Raw genomic sequence first — 15995 nt, forward strand, 5'->3', positions numbered from 1 at the left:
CGGACAGATCGACTCCCCTGCTTACAAGCCATTAGCTGTCTGCGCACCACCCCTTCCTCAATATCGCTGGAAAACATGATATCCATTGCACGAAAGAACTTCATTGTGTCCTTTAGTATGTCATTGTGCGTTGCCATTAGGGGTCGAACCCAGTCTCTAGCCCCTTTCTCAAGATGCCCAATTACAAAAGCAACTCGCGATTCCTCATCAGGGAACTCATCGAACTGCACATTAAGGGCATATTGCATCTCTGTCCTAAAAGCATGGTAGTCCTTGGGGTCCCCCCCAAATTTCTGCACCAATCCTGGTACCTTTCTGGGGAATTGAGTGGCTCTCCCCTTCTTGTCTGCATCCTGAGCCCTTCTCTCCTCCAGCCTCGCCGTCTGCAGGGCCAGTTGAACCTCCAACGCTCGGTATCTATCTTCCAAGCTTGGACCAGCTCCAGCCCCTGCTCCTCCGGTTCCGGTTGGTTCGCTCATGATGCCTTCTCTTGCACAGGCAGCGTACAAAGACTGTCGGACTGCTGTGAGGGTTTGATTAGCTGCTTGTGCGTGAAAACGTGCTCCCTCAGAGTTTGTGCGCCCCCACAAACCTCCGTGTGTGACGGAGCTCCTCAGACATGTCTGCTCTAGTCACTAGTAGGGTCCGACAGTGGCTGTCTGCGGAAGCGTTTCCAGCAAAGAAGTTCCTTAACGGAAACGCGTCTCCTGGACTCACGGCGTGACAGTTTCCTGCGAGGTATGGGTCTCCCTATGGGAGACTCCGATACCTCACCACTGTTCTCGCTGGAAGCCTCCCTGAGCCCTCCCTCCTGCTCGCATTCCCTCAGAGACCCACTCCTCCCCCTGCTGGTCCCTGCTTCAGCAGTTGAGTCTCTTTCATCCTGCCTGAGTCCCTCCACCACCTGATGCTCTGATGGCAGTTCCCTGACATTAACAATCAAGAAGCTGTCAGAGTTCTTGAGTAATCTCCTAAGTTCCTTGGAGCAGCCCTTTGTCAAGATGTTGACATTAAAAATGTTTTTTTTCCTATAATTAAACCATTCATGGGAATGGATTCACTGGCTGTGCTATAGGATAAACAGGCTAAAACAGCCACATCAATCCTGATGACAAAAAGGGAGAATGAAGCGTTATGGAGTGATACAGTTACTTTTCATAGTATATGCTAGTTTTACAAAGTACAGGAAGTCAACATAAACTTGAAGTAAGGTTACCTTGTACAAAGACTAGGCAGTTGCACAGGGACAGAGAGAATGATGAGAACTGTAGTTCAGTGACTTCTTATAGTTCCCCACACCAGGGCAGAGAACATGCAAACCATCAGTTACCAGAAGTCCATGATGAATTAGATGACGGATATGAAAAAGCAAAAAAACTTGATAGTGATAGCTGAGAAAAGGAGAGTGATTACATTTCATGTAGTATTAACTGAATCTTGCCCCTGTCTTTTCCTCAGCTCTTTCTATGGAGACGAATGTTTTATGTCTGCTTAACACAGGAGGACTTGAGGAGACAAAATAATTATCCAAATACATGGAGCTGGACGGGACCCTGAGGATCATCTAGTCCAACCCCCTGCTGTGCAGGAATATGCAGCTGTCCCACATGAGGATTGAACCTGCAACCTTGGCATGATCAGCATCACGCTCTAGCTAAGTGAGCTATGATGATGGTGCTTACTTCTGCTTTTATTGTTTCCCCCCTAATAAACCAGAAGAAACAAAGAGATCCTCTCTTATAGTACAGCATGCTGTAGCTCCACATGTAGCAAAGAATTAAATAAGTAAATTCAGTTTATAATTATTTCCTGAATTAACTGTACTTTTGATATACAAAACGTTATAATTTTATGGAAAATACATGGTACTTTACTAAAGTAACAAAGTGATTTTCAATGTATAAAAGATGGTTCCAAAAAGTATTATTTTTTCTTAATTCCCATCCAAATTTCTGAGTTTCCCCCCATAAAAAATACATCAGGGGAAAAACCTTCAAAATTTCCAGAAATTTTACACCAGTAATTGGGTAACACACAGGGACGGGGCAGGAATTTTATTTTGTTTGCATTTTAATGAGAAACTACATAATTAACACTTTTCAAACCAATGTGCAAGCTGAAACGCAATTATTTTTTGAAATTTGCACTTACTGGAATTTTGCAATGCCAGTCTCCAACAAACAATGTGTACAAAATGCATATATTAGGGGCAAGTTTTCATAGAAAGGCATTCATTTGTGAAAGTGACAAACAAATGCATTATATCAGAGGAAATTGCCTTGAAAAACTGGATACAGTATATTAGTCAAAACTGCATATAAAAATGTGTGTATTAGAAATTCACACGAAAATGCTGATGGATTTTCTTCAGATTTTTTTTTTTTAATTACACATTGCAGAAATGCAGAGAAGTGAATTGAGCACTTGAAAAATAAGAAATGGAGAGAAAATGAAATTGTCAGATTCATTCATCCCTAGACATATGATAAATGGTCATTTTATCAGTTAATAAAGCAGTTTTCTTAGGTGTTATTACCAATTTATGATAGGCTGGATGATTACTTTTTTAAAAAATAATAATAATACATAAATTAGTCAGCATGAGAATGAAACTCTCTTCCTTCCCTCCCTCCTCACCCTTTTTATCCCCTAGGCACACCCTCCTTATTGTTAGGGATATGAGCCATTTCAATTTTTTGTATTCTAATGATTTATTTACTGGCTATATATGCATCAACACAACTTTCCTGGATCCAAAAATAAATAAAGAGGAAAAAATAAAGGAAGAAAAAAAGCTGACTCTAGAGAATCTATACATCAACAAAACACCTCTGAAATCTATGAACATTTGCATATTTCGGTGCTTATTTCAGACAGCAACATCTGGTCTTGACCATGGGAGGCTGGGTGATTGTTTTCACACTTCAGCTTGCCTAGATGCAAGTGTAAGAAATTCTTTATTTTTTAATCAGAGGAGCTGAAACTTTATGCTATGTTAAGTCTCGTTTTCTGATCTCCTTAAATCATTCTTTAGATGAAAGGAGAAATGAGCCACACCAGAGACTGGTGGATGTCCAAAAAGAAAAAGAAGGAAAAAAAGGTTATGCTGAGACTATTTTTTTTAAAAAAAAATAAGTGCCACAAGAAAAATTATCCCTATATCAATAATGAATATTTACTATTGTATAATGATATAATGTAGAAGAATTGATGACGTGCAATGAAATTGAGGCATTTATACCATGCCTTAGCTTTTTAAGATATGTGTGGGAAGCAAGCCTTTAATTTTGTCTTTGTTCTTTACTTTTGGTATAGATAAGGAAATCACTGTGCCAAAGGTGAGAGGAGAAGATGGGCTATAAATGTACCATCTGTGACCAAAACTGCATCTGTTGATTGGCCACTGGGAAAGAGAGAGGCTTTGTTTTACTAGTCAGAAAGCTTTCGCAATTTTCTTGTCAGGAAATATCTTTACACACTGTAATACAGATACGACAGCTTGGATAACAGCTTTTAGCTCTACTCCAGCAGGTTTTAGATTTTACATGCTATATGCCTATGCCTGTCAAGGAGAGCTGTGCCAGACACAACACTTCTAAAAATGTTTCTCTATTGTGCCTCCTAAATGTGATGTTATCTAGACACTGCCACATGGGGTGGAGATTCTGCTTTATTCCTCCATGGTGTCTGGAAACTGCCCTGTTGCATATGATTTTGCTAAAGGAATAAGAACTTTACAAGCAACAATATAACCTCACAATCCAGCCCACACCACCTTCCATGTTTATTATATTATAGGAGGGATGAGGAAGCTGTGGCCCTCCAGATGTACCATATTTTTCCTTGTATAACAAGCCCCGTGTATAAGACGCCCCCTATTTTTGGGGACTCCAAATTAAGAAAATTTTTTAAAGGAAAAAAAAAACAGTTTTATACACGGAAAAGTACGGTATATGTAGTCTAATCTTCTGTGATCACTGACTATGCTGGCTGGAGCCAATGGGAATTGGAGTCCAACAACATCTGGAGGGACACATGTACCATAGCATAAGAGGGATGCAGGTGGCACTGTGGTCTAAACCACTGAGCCTCTTGGGCTTACCAATCAGAAGGTCAGTGGTTCGAATCCCCACGGCGGAGTGAGCTCCTGTTGCTCTGTCCCGTTGCCAGCCTAGTAGTTCAAAAGCACGCCAGTTCAAGTAGATAAATAGGTGCTACTGCGGCGGGTATATAAACGGCGTTTCCATGCGCTCTGGTTTCCATCGTGCCTGAAGCAGTTGTCATGCTGGCCACATAACCCAAAAAGCTGTCTGTGGACAAACACCTGTTCCCTTGGCCTGAAAGCGAGGTGAGCGCCACAACCCCATAGTCACCTTTGAGTGGACTTAACTGTCCAGGGGTCCTTAACCTTTTACCTTTTACCATAGCATAAGACTCCAGTCAATTTTTTTAAAAAAAATTGGATTCATGTCCCACCCTTCCTCACAAAGAATGCGTCACACACAACAAATTTTATTGATGGAAGTGTTTCATTGTTATTCTGAATGTGTTTCTCTTGCTTCCTTTCCTGTTTCCTGGCATCAGCAAGAGGTATTGGCTAATGGACTCCTCAAGGGAAGGCTGTACAGGTACAGCTGGTTTGGCTGTGGAATGGGTTGATGTATGGAATTGCTGAAGAATGTTCACTGGACAGACTAAGACTGTGGTTCACAAGGCACAGATTCACTCCACTTAAATACACTACTTCCCCTCATAAAGTGAGCAACTGTATTTACTCCTATGGAGGAAAGTTTGTCATTCCCTACAGTGAGAAAAAGTAAAGCTGGAGAGAGGAAATCTTACTTTCCTTGTCATTGTGTACATGTGTTGGGGTGGAGGGTTGCTGGCCATCTCCACTACTCACTCAGGAAGGCCTCATGGCCTCATAGGCCTATATTCTTTATTATGTTCAGCACACACACAAAATGCTCTTGTTGCAAGCTCTCTTTCCTGAGCACCAGCATTCCCTTCTCAGCTAAGAAGAAGGCCCTCTGTTGGATATGAAAACTGCAATACAATTGTCCCCACAAGGCTGGGTGAGGGACCTTAGAAGGTGATGCACATGATGCTCTGATCACAGAGAGGGAGGTTCACAGGTAAGATCACATTCATGGTGTTGAAATTCCCCAGCAGAAAGTTCTGATGTCATACTTGTTCTGGCGGCACTGTGCTGTAGAGGTTCAGGGGGAAACCAGGTATGTTGTGGGTGAACCTAGGATTTAGCAGGGCTCTTCTTAAGTTTTCTGTATGAGAAATGTTTCCTTTCATAGCCTGTTTCACAAGACCAAACCAATGGTATTCCCAATTACTCCAATTATCTGGATAAGGTTTTAGATTTGGAAGCAGTGCCAAGGCAAGCCTTAGAACTTGTGAGGGGACGACTCATTATTATTTCAAGCACAAGGAGAGTGGTATAGCTAATAAATAAAAAGCCATTCATACTGTTCACCAGCCAGAATAGAAAGGCTATTTCAATGTGCTCAGATTTAAGCCTATGCCTTAACGTGTCAAGGTCTTTTAATAAAATATGAAGATTTCAGAAATATTCATGGACATCAGCAGGCACTTTAAAATAATCCTAGCAACTGTACTGCACCCAAGGGCAAAAACTCAAACTCCTACTTAAAATTTCAATTTCTAATACAGATATATAATTCAACTATAAATTTAAAAACAGCAGCTTCTAGTGCTGAAGTTTCAAGGTTAAAAGTAACATGGTGTATAATGCAAATTCCCAAACAATCAGATTCAATGAATACCGTTGTCGAATACATTGTACACAGTAGACTAATAAAAACAAACTGATTGATCTGTCTCATTATGGGCTTGATGTCTTCTAAAGCACTAGCTATAAAATAAGCTAACTGGAAAATCAAAGCTTTAGTGACCTCAGAGGACTCTTCTTCTAGTAGTCTGGTCTAAATCGTGTTATTTTAAATTTAGATATCGCATTTCCAACATATTTAAAATGACAAAACACTAACATTTTCAAATAGCTGTTTCCTCAAGCTTAGCTCTTGTTCTTTGAAAAGGTCTGTTGAGTAACAGTGAGCAAATCATGCAGCTACCTAGATATTTCAGTGCTCAGGCAAGCTCAAGGATTGTGGTCAACTGACACTCGATTACACTCAATTGACACAAGGTCACTTTTCAAAGACCTTGAGGGCACATATGTAAGCAAATGTAGTATTGTCATTGGGGGTTTTTTTCTGAAGAAAATCTTGGGGGTAGAAACAATCTGTATAACGAGCATTGACATAATGGAAACATAGGAAGCTGTCTTAGTCTAACCTGCTCCATCTGTCCATCCAGGCTATGCTTGATGGGATTGATGGAAGTTGGAGTCAAACAGCATCTGAAGGACCGCAGGTTCTCCATCTCTGCTCTAAGCTAAAATTCCTCTGTTGTCTACTAAGCTGCTGTGATCCCATGTTACTTGCTTAAGACAATTCAGCCTGTGTTGGCCTCCCACACAGGAGCAACCAGCTGGTGTTGGGGCAGGACATGGTGGCAGTGAGGCCAGGACTGCATGGGCGTAATGGCAGGAGTGCCAGATTGGCTGAGCTAGCATGCCTGTGCCTCGCCAACCTTGTTGCCACTCTGTCTCACCCCTGGGGGCAGTAATGCCATCACCAGAAGGGCAGAGGCATGGCACTACTAATTGTGGACCACACAGATCACACACAGATGTACATACTTTGATCAGTTTAAGGAAAAACTAGAAGACAATGTCAGTTTTCCTCTGCTAGTGTAACAAAAAGCATAGCAAGAAAGGGTGTGATGTAGCAATTGTGCTGAAGAAAACCAGGTCTGTGTCTGATCAGCACCTGGATGGGAATGCCCAGGAACCACAAGTATGCTGCCTTGAGTTTCCATGGAATATATAAACATAATAAAAATTGGAAGCTGGAGGTGAAGGCCAAAAAGCCTAGATTCATCTTCCTAAAAGGGGCAACCCTTTCACCGTGGTGAATCAATAATTACTAATAAGACACTGGGTTCAAGTGTGCAACACCATGCATAGTTCTTTGGATCTAAGTCCCGATATCCTTCATGGGTGATGAAAATCTTGTTGAGTTTGTTAGAATGAGACCTGCAATAAAGTCAGCATAGATAACACTTTCTAGGTGTCTGAAAATGTCACTGCTCTTACAGAAATACAGCTTGTTTAGGTTTTTCTTTCTACAGGAAGTCAATGGAATTTAATTAAATTTAGACCAGAGGATCATGTGTAATTAACAGTTCAGCACAAAATCAGTTCAAAACAGCCAACACCAGTGCTGTGCCTCTACCCATAAAAAAGGATATTTTGGAAATGAAATATCCATTGCTTCTCACCAAAGGCACAAAGGACACAATTTTCTATGGCTTCTTCAAGCCTTAATAAATTAACTTTTACCTGTAAATAAACTTTTGACTAATTCTGATATTACAAGAAATAGAAATTCAGAACAGATAGGTCCTTAATTTCAACAGTACTACGTCACCTAAAAAATAAGTGAAAAACCACAAGAATAGGCAAAACAGATGACTTTGGACACCCCAAAATCCCTGGTTTACAAGAATGACAACACCTTTTTTCAGCACCAGTGGGTTGTAGATGTCGAATAAAGTGTGCAAGTAATATTGCATCATGTTTCTATAGCCTTTGCACATGTGCCCTGGATACAACAGTCACTGACTTTCTGAACCTGTCACCCAGAGACAGAAAGCATGTGTCTCATTACTACTTATTTCAGGATTGATCAATCTTCTGGAGAGCAACACTACCAGCAAAGGAAACCTATGGCCCCTTAGGGATCACCACACTGGGCGTGCATGTGAAATCGCACTAATATCAAAGCTGTTCATAAAACCCAGCCTTTCTGATTCAGCTTTCAATTTTTTTTAGTATGGGAAAAACTGTTGAATGCTGTACTTAGGGCAAAATTTATTTCAGACACCTTTCACTATCCCCAGAGAACATGCTTCTTGGGCAACATACTAATATCGTAAATAAATATGTTTTGCAAGGTTGGGGATGTAGGAAGCTGCCTTATACTGAGTCAGACCATTGGTTAACTAGTTCAGTATTTCCTACACTGACAAGCAGGTGTGGCAGGCAGATGTTTTCCAGGATTTCAGTCAGTGAGCCTCTTTCAGCCATACCTGGAGATGGAGATAGAACAGGGAATATTCCACATGCAAAACAGATGCTGTACCACTGAACTACGACCCACCCCTAAAGATTGGGGATATGCAGGTTGTTTTTACTTGCCTGTGCTTTTGATAATTAGTTTTTTTAAAAAAACTTTTTGAGGCAGTAGGGTTATTTCAGAAGAACTGAAGATAATCTTGGCTGGGTTTGTTTTTTTAAGTGAGGCAATTTCTCACTCGTTTTAATGTGATGAAACCAATCTCATCGATCTGCTAAAATTCAAGTGTATCGATCCTTTTAGGCGAGTCTTTTGGAGTTAGACTTTTACACTGGGTAATAACGGTTTCCAACCCTGCTAAGTTGTAAATGCTAGCCTCTGGTGAAATCAAGTCTATTAACGATGTAGAGGAGGTAATTTCACATAAACATTTTAACTAGCTGAGGCACTAGCTGAATTACCTTTTTTCCTTTTCCTTTTCCTTTTTCCTCCCCTAAACACAAAACTGTCAGCTTTTCACTGAAACCATTAACCAAGGCTGGGTCCTCAATGTCGTTTTATTTGGAAATTAGATCCTTTGAATGAGGCACTGTTTTGAATTTGTTGGGAAAGGTGCGTTTAAATATTAGTGGGATCTTTCTCTCCAATAAAATGGCTGACAAGAGAAATGCCACAAAGCCCAGAATGGGCAGCCCTGAGACCGGCCTGCATATACCTTGCAAAGGGTTTGGCAATAGGACCCAAGCAAGTAGGAATGCATTTACTTCTAGCCAACCTTCAGCCTTGGCCAGCTGAGGACAGATGCTCTGTTTGCACAGACTTATCCCAGTCTTCAGCCTTAAGTCATGCAGTCTCACAATGTCTTGACAGGCACTCCTTAAGTCTGTTTATTTGAATGGAGGCCTGTACTTAACCTTGGTCCAGATTGAGCCTTCCTACCTTCCAACCCCATGTTAACGCTTCTGATGGTTCTAAATGAACTGCAGAGGAGCAGCAGCAGGAGACTATTGTTAAATACACAGCTGGCAAAGAGCATGACACTGTCAACTTGGGCATTGGGTAAGAAGCAACAACAATGAGCAGATTGATGCTTCCGGGGAACTAGAGATGCACACAGGCTCTTGCGAGTACAACTGCATAGCCATTTCAAACTTTTTTACAAGACTGGAATCATTTCTAAAGAAGTAGGGGAAAGCTGAAAAGATACCTAGCAAACCACTAATAGATATGTCACATATATATTTGTTAAGGGGAATGTAAGTCAAACAGTTAATGTGCATAGTAACTAGCTGTTGTGTCCATTTACCAGTCCTTCTGAAGAAGGTGTGCATAATCCTTCCAGGAAGAGGGAACTGTGCACATTTCCCAGCCAATATGCATACCCCCCCCCAGCACACCTTGGGGAATATGCCAGCTGAATTTTGTACATTTTGCTACCATTATGAATAATCTTCACCAGGCCTTCAGGAATTTGCCTATAGTGACTAAATTTTGTACATTCTCCAGCTATTATTCATAATCTCCCAAAGGCTTTAGGGAATGTACATATCTCAACTGCATTTTGTACATTCTCCAGGCAATATGCACCTTCTCCAGTCAGTATGCATATTTTTCAAGAAACATGCCCTCCATTATGTATGTATGTATGTATGTATGTATGTATGTGCCCAGACCCAGCTTAATAGGACATGTATTCTAATCAACAATGTAGCTTAACTGGGAGATAATAGCAAAATTCTAAAAATTAAAAAAAAGAACCATAGAAAGTAGGATGCTGTGCCATGGAGGAAGGGCATACATTCTCTGAAATGGAAAATACACTAATATTTTGACCAGTGATGAATAAATGAAAAAATGTTTTAAACTGTGTGTATATCTTTTTATGATCAAGTTGGAAATACTGAACGGCATATTTGTATATTTTACCACTAGCATTTTTATTATCAAGAAACAAGATTTCAATAAGAATTATTTATAAATATTATAACATGTATAGTGTAATGATCTCTAGCAGAAAAGCAAGCTCCGATAAGAAGTAATTGACTCTCCAGAAGTTTTTATGCAAGTTTATTTACAAAAAGACACATCCAGTGCCCGGCATCTCGCCTGCTCGCAATTACGATTCGTGGTCAGTCTGAAGTTTCGCTCCTCCCACAACAGGAAGGGCGCCTGACTCCAGCCTTTCCCCTCCTGCCTTTCCATTGCCTTTTGATTTTATTCAAATGCTTGGATTTGGGACTGAGAGGCTGACCTCCCCCCTCCTCACTCTCACTCAACCCAGACCACTGCTTATCTGCTGATTGCCTACCAACACCTTGGCTGCCTTTTAATTCTTCCCCTCCTTGAGAGCTAATAGAATCCTCTCCCCCCCCAAAAAAAGGGGGTGGTCAAACTGCCCTTTCTCAATTCTGACAGGCAGTTTTCATCTGCAGAGTCGGTCCCTAGTTCAGTCTTTGAGTCTAACTCATCCCCAGTACTCTGGGGGGCCACGTTCCTGACATATAGAAAAGGTCTCAATAATTCTAAAAAGCCTATTTAAAGGATATGTGCTCCCTGGGGCATTCTAGAATCAGAGCTATGGAATGACTATACCTATCTTAATAGGAAAATATCATCCCCCCTCAAATGAATTTATTAAATTGAGCTAATAAATAATTTTTTTCCAGAAGCACTGATATTTCATCAGGGGGAAAAACAAATTAATTTAGCCAATATATTGACAAACCAGAATGGTCTAGAAGTCTTTTCAAAGTAAATCCAACAAAATAAATCACCATGAAGACTGACCACGACATGTTAATTACTTAAGCTGAAATGGCTCCCATTACAAGAGTGAGTTCATCTCAAAAAATGTAAGATTACTGAGGAAACTGAAAAAAAATTGGACTGGACAGACACTAAAGATTAGCATACAAGGCTGTAGTCCTGAAACTGCAGAGGATTTGAAGGAATGCCACTGATTTCAAAGGTGTTTCAATGACAGTACTAGAGGAGTAAGAGGCTGAGTTTTGTTGCTGGTACCCGATGGAGCTTACATGAAAAGCAGCAATTCAAAAAGCAATCTCAAATTGTCTCTGTATCTCAAAGCAATTTCTTGATGCTGATTTTATCAGCCTCCCATCAAGATGAGCAACCAACACATTCATCATGGTTCAACCTTTCTCCATTGCCATATTTGTTTTCTGTATGCATTGAAGGTATAGATAATAGATATAAAAAGATAGAAGATAGATAGATGATTGATAGATAGATGCTAGATAGATAGATGATAGATAGCTTTTTTGTGAATCTAAGTTTGGCCTCATTGAGGGGCAGTATTTCAATATGAGTAGGAAAATGAGATTACCCCTAAACATTCTTTTTAGGGGAAAAAGCACTAGATAGATAGATAGATGATAGATATGGGGCATTCTCACCTGCAAGTAGTACAATCCAGCATGACCTGTACTGCATGATCCTACTGATATTACAACTCAGCTCTACTTAATAATGGTTTTTCTGCTTTTGAAAGAGAGGCAGCAGCAGGTGTAATGCCTCTTGCTAAGGACCTCAGAATGTGACCTGTGCAAAAGGGTGTGGCATAGAACGGTGAGAAAAAGAAGTCCATTAAGGAAGGACCAATAGTGGCTACATTCATATCATACATGTACCCTGCTCCCATAAGCTAACCTGTTGCTCACAGGTGATGTGGATGATGTTGTCCCATCACCAGTGATGGAGTCAGAGTCAAATACTAGACCATTAGACATGTGGAGGTAGAATGGGGCCATCTTGTCTTTGGCCTGAGGCAGCAAAACATCTTGGGTTACCCTTGCGTTCTCTGGCCTTCCTTGTCATTTGATCACTGCTCCTGGGGGTGACTGTGTGGGATTTCCTGTCATATGTAAACGAGACCTTATGTGGTAAGATTAAAAAAGGGAGGGACAGATTTACATCCTTTCTATTGCTTCTTCTTCCCCATACTAGGTGATAGATATACTGTATTGGTGAATAAAAAGAAATCTGATATGAGGTTGTTTTCTTGTATTTCTGAATCACAACACATTGAGTATCATTCAAGTAGGGTGGGCAAGGGTTTTATCCTTAGAAAACGAGTTGGGTAAGGAAGCTCTGTGACACATTACGAAGGAGACTACTGTGTGTACAGCTGTAGAGCTAATTACGAATGAGTCTTCTTTTTATGTGCTGCAAAATAATGTTTGCACACACAGCACCCTTTGCAAACAAACAACATCAATAAATTTGGGGGGAGGGAGAAGAGAGGGAACATAAACAATTGGGCATAAAGAGTAATTACAGCTATGTTTGCACCAAATGCAAATCCAGAATATGATTATGTAAAAATGGAGAATTATAATAGAGATTATATCCTCTGCTTTCGGAAAGATTTGCTTTAAAATCATGATTACAGTTTCAGCATCTAAGCATCTTTCTGATTCCTTGTGTGCTTTCATTGCCAGCCCATCAGAATGACATGGCTCAGTTGGTACAAATTCTGTACAAAAGAGATCAGCAAACCATCAACAACTTATTTGGCAAATAAAATATCAGCAAAGAACAGGGCTATGTGTTCTCATTTGCTAGCCTTTAGTAACTGAGGCATTAACTTACTATTTTTGAAAACACACACGCAATGTAAAACACAAAATGGAGTGTCGCAGAATGGTAGAGCATCTGCTGTGAATGCAGAAGGTCCCAGTTTCAATTCTCAGCATCTCCAGGTAAGGCTGGGAGATATCTCCACCTGAAACATGAGAGAGGCACTGTCAGTCATTGTAAACAATAGTGAGCTAGATGGACCAATGATCTGATTCAGAGTAAGTCAGTTTCCTTTGTTCCTAAAACTTTTCTGGTGCTGGAGCTTTTCTATAATTCTTTTCAACTGCTGTTCAATGGACAACCACGAATGGGGCAGAGAAAGCAATAAAAATGCAGACAGTTTTAAACCTGTTGACAAATCACATCGTTTGTTAAATATTAAGCACTGAGCTGTCTGCAAAATAGCCTCCAGTGTTGCAAGTTGTTGGGGGTTTTTTTCTTCCAAATGAATGCTCTTTTCCTTTTCAAAATTAACATTGATTTAAGTTTCTTCAATCTTTTCATGTGGATGCTTTTAACTTTTACTACCTAATATTTTGTTATTTCTAGCAGTAAAAAATGGATAGTACAGAGCCTATGATTTATATTGTCGGCCTCAAGGTCATTTTCACTCCTGAGGCTGTATAACTTCAGCATCATTAAAAACAAAAGTGATCCTAATAAAAAAATATATTGTTGAAGCATATAATATGAGAGAGTGTAAGAAGGAGGTTTATTTCTCTGAAGTCAATTTTAAACACATTCCCAGCTTTTTATTCCATGCTTCTAAAGTAAATGAAGTCTTACAGGAATTGCCAGATGTTTAGAAATATTAATACTGCATCAGTCTGCTGTTCTCCTACTGAGGCAGAGAGACATAGTGGGAAAATAACAGATAATATTGCTAACAATCATAGGTTCAGTTAACCAAATCTATTCAGGTCCTGTGGTGTGCATGTTTATAAACAGGTAGAAATGATAATCATGATGGATGGATAAAAGCTTTGTGATTACTTACATGAAGGTTGATATTACAGTGACATCAAAGGGGGAGACTGTTGCCAAAGAACACCAGCTTGCCTCCATTTCTTCTCCAGACCCTCCTTTTTCTTTTTCAGATTTCATCTTATATGTGATAGCTAGCTGGCAAGAGCTGGCTGTAAAGGATGGGGTGTACAAGCAGGATCAGTCAGCAACCTTTGTTGGCATCATGGACAAGAGAGCATCCAAATCCTTTCTGGTTTAGGCTAAGGACGCTTGCTAAAATATCCCATATCCTAGGGCAATTAAGACAATGCCTCGCCACACACTGGCCTCTTTTGTTCACTTAGGAATCCCCTTTTCATTTGCCACTAGAGATGGGCAAATCTGTCATTTGCACTTCCCAGTAACTAGTGGCACATTGCCTCTGGCAATGGAGGCAGAACATAGCTATCCTTCGTGCCTAGTAGCCCTTGATAGCCTTACCTACTATGAATTTGTCAAATCGTATTTTAACATCATCCAAGTTTGTTGCCATCACTATATTTTGTAGGAATGAATCCCACAATTTAATTCTGCACTGTGTGACGAAGTATTGGAAATACATTTCCGGCATTGTGAGAACATAGGTATAAACTTGTCCGTGTGGCTTTGTAGAAGCATTAATTTTTCTGTTTACACTGACCAAAGATGCTGGACAAATGCTCTTTGGAAACAGAGCTAAAGAGGCAACAGTAGCTCTTTTCTGTTATGTGTATGGGAGGAATGAAAACAAAGAGATCCCGATTAATCTGTTTTAATCTATTTTGATTAATCAGGCTTTACTATGCTAGAATTAGCATTTATTACTTGAATAAAAATATGGTCTGATAGAACTAATCTTCTTAAAAAAGACGACACTCGTTATGACAAGCTTTATTTTTTAACAATAGAGAATATTTGAATAGCTTAGGCTTTAGCTCTGCCAGAGCAAAAATGCCTAACAAAAGAAAGCTCAGTTCTTTCCCATAGTAACTGCCCAACAATTAATCCAGCATACTGTATTCCCACTCCCCCCACATTAATGAATCTTGATGGGAAAGGTTGCTATGCAGTTGCAAAAAGTTTTGCATTATTTTTGAACTATGCTGTGACCAAAAAGTACAAGCCATCAGGAGAAGCACCATCTCCTCAGTGAAGGACTAATGAGATGTGAAAAGGCAACGTTCTAACTGTACATTTAAAGGATACAGTGAAATGTTGTTTTAATGAAAGAACAAGTAACAAGTCACTGGCTTCACATCACTGGCTTACTAAATATAGCAAGGTACATTCAGAGATCACCCTTTTGGTCCCTACCCATGGGCATGTGATCATTTGGAGTATGCAGGCCATTGAAAAAAAATGTTTCAGCATCACTTCAGTCATCCTGTATATTTACCTGTTTCAGGGATGCTTAAGAAGAGCATTTCATAGTCCACAAGTGATTCACTGCATATCCCACTTATCTGGCAATGGCCTTTTTTATGTTCCTTGCTTAATAACTGGACCAAGTTGGGTAGAGAGTGGGTAACAAAGGTGTGAGTGACAAGAATGGCACAGCAAAGGATGAATTAACTCATATGGCAGCTGAAGCCCTCATCCATCACCTGATAAGATGGCTGGAGGAGACTTGGAGACCCCTTGGGATTCAAAGGCAGCTTCAGTGATCCATGCATTCAAACATAAAAAGATAATAAACTTTTATTTATATCCTGGCCTCCCTGGCCGAGGTTGGGCTGAGGGTGGCCAACATCAAATATATAAAATTAGTATAAAATCAAACAATAATTAAATTACCTCCTAAAAACAGGTCAAAATCAAATTAAAGTCTAGTTAGATGGCTTTCCGCAGGGTTAGGGTTGGGATCTGAGTGGGAAGTGGCCTTCTTTCACATTCTCAGTAAGCCTTCAGGCAGCTCAGCTAAACAACTCTGTCTGAATTTTCACTTTTGGAAATATGGCATCCCTAACTTAGGACCGGCACCATATCTGAGGGGGCTCTGGGGAAAGTGCTCTCCTACATTGACCCCCCCCCAGATTACCTGGTGGTGTTGGCAGCAGCACTCCAAGGTCCCAGAGTGCCTGATATAGTGTCAATCTGGGAAATTTAAAGAGAGGCTTGGAGATCAGTCACTTGACACACAGGGCCCAAGACTTGTATCAGAGCCAATGGACCCAGACTGGGTGGTGGGGCCCCAGCAGCTGCCCTAGGCTGCCCGGAGCTGATGTCAGAAGCGAAGCC

The 15995-nt window shown here is 40.4% G+C and overlaps 1 protein-coding gene across 1 annotated transcript in view; it reads right to left on the minus strand.

Moving 5' to 3' along the window:
- Nucleotides 1–12789: 12789 nt before the first annotated feature.
- Nucleotides 12790–15995, minus strand: part of LOC308595973 (uncharacterized protein) — a 30549-nt gene continuing 27343 nt past the window's right edge. Inside the window, exons 3-4 of the mRNA XM_081210730.1 lie at nt 13771–13909; nt 12790–12918 (exon numbers count right to left, since the gene is read on the minus strand). Of these exons, the coding sequence (XP_081066856.1) occupies nt 12876–12918; nt 13771–13909 (182 nt within the window). The 3' untranslated portion in view covers nt 12790–12875. The remainder of the gene's footprint in view (nt 12919–13770; nt 13910–15995) is intronic.

This window comes from Podarcis bocagei (genome assembly GCF_964188305.1).
Source record: "Podarcis bocagei genome assembly, chromosome: 1".
In the NCBI taxonomy this organism is placed as follows: domain Eukaryota; kingdom Metazoa; phylum Chordata; class Lepidosauria; order Squamata; family Lacertidae; genus Podarcis; species Podarcis bocagei.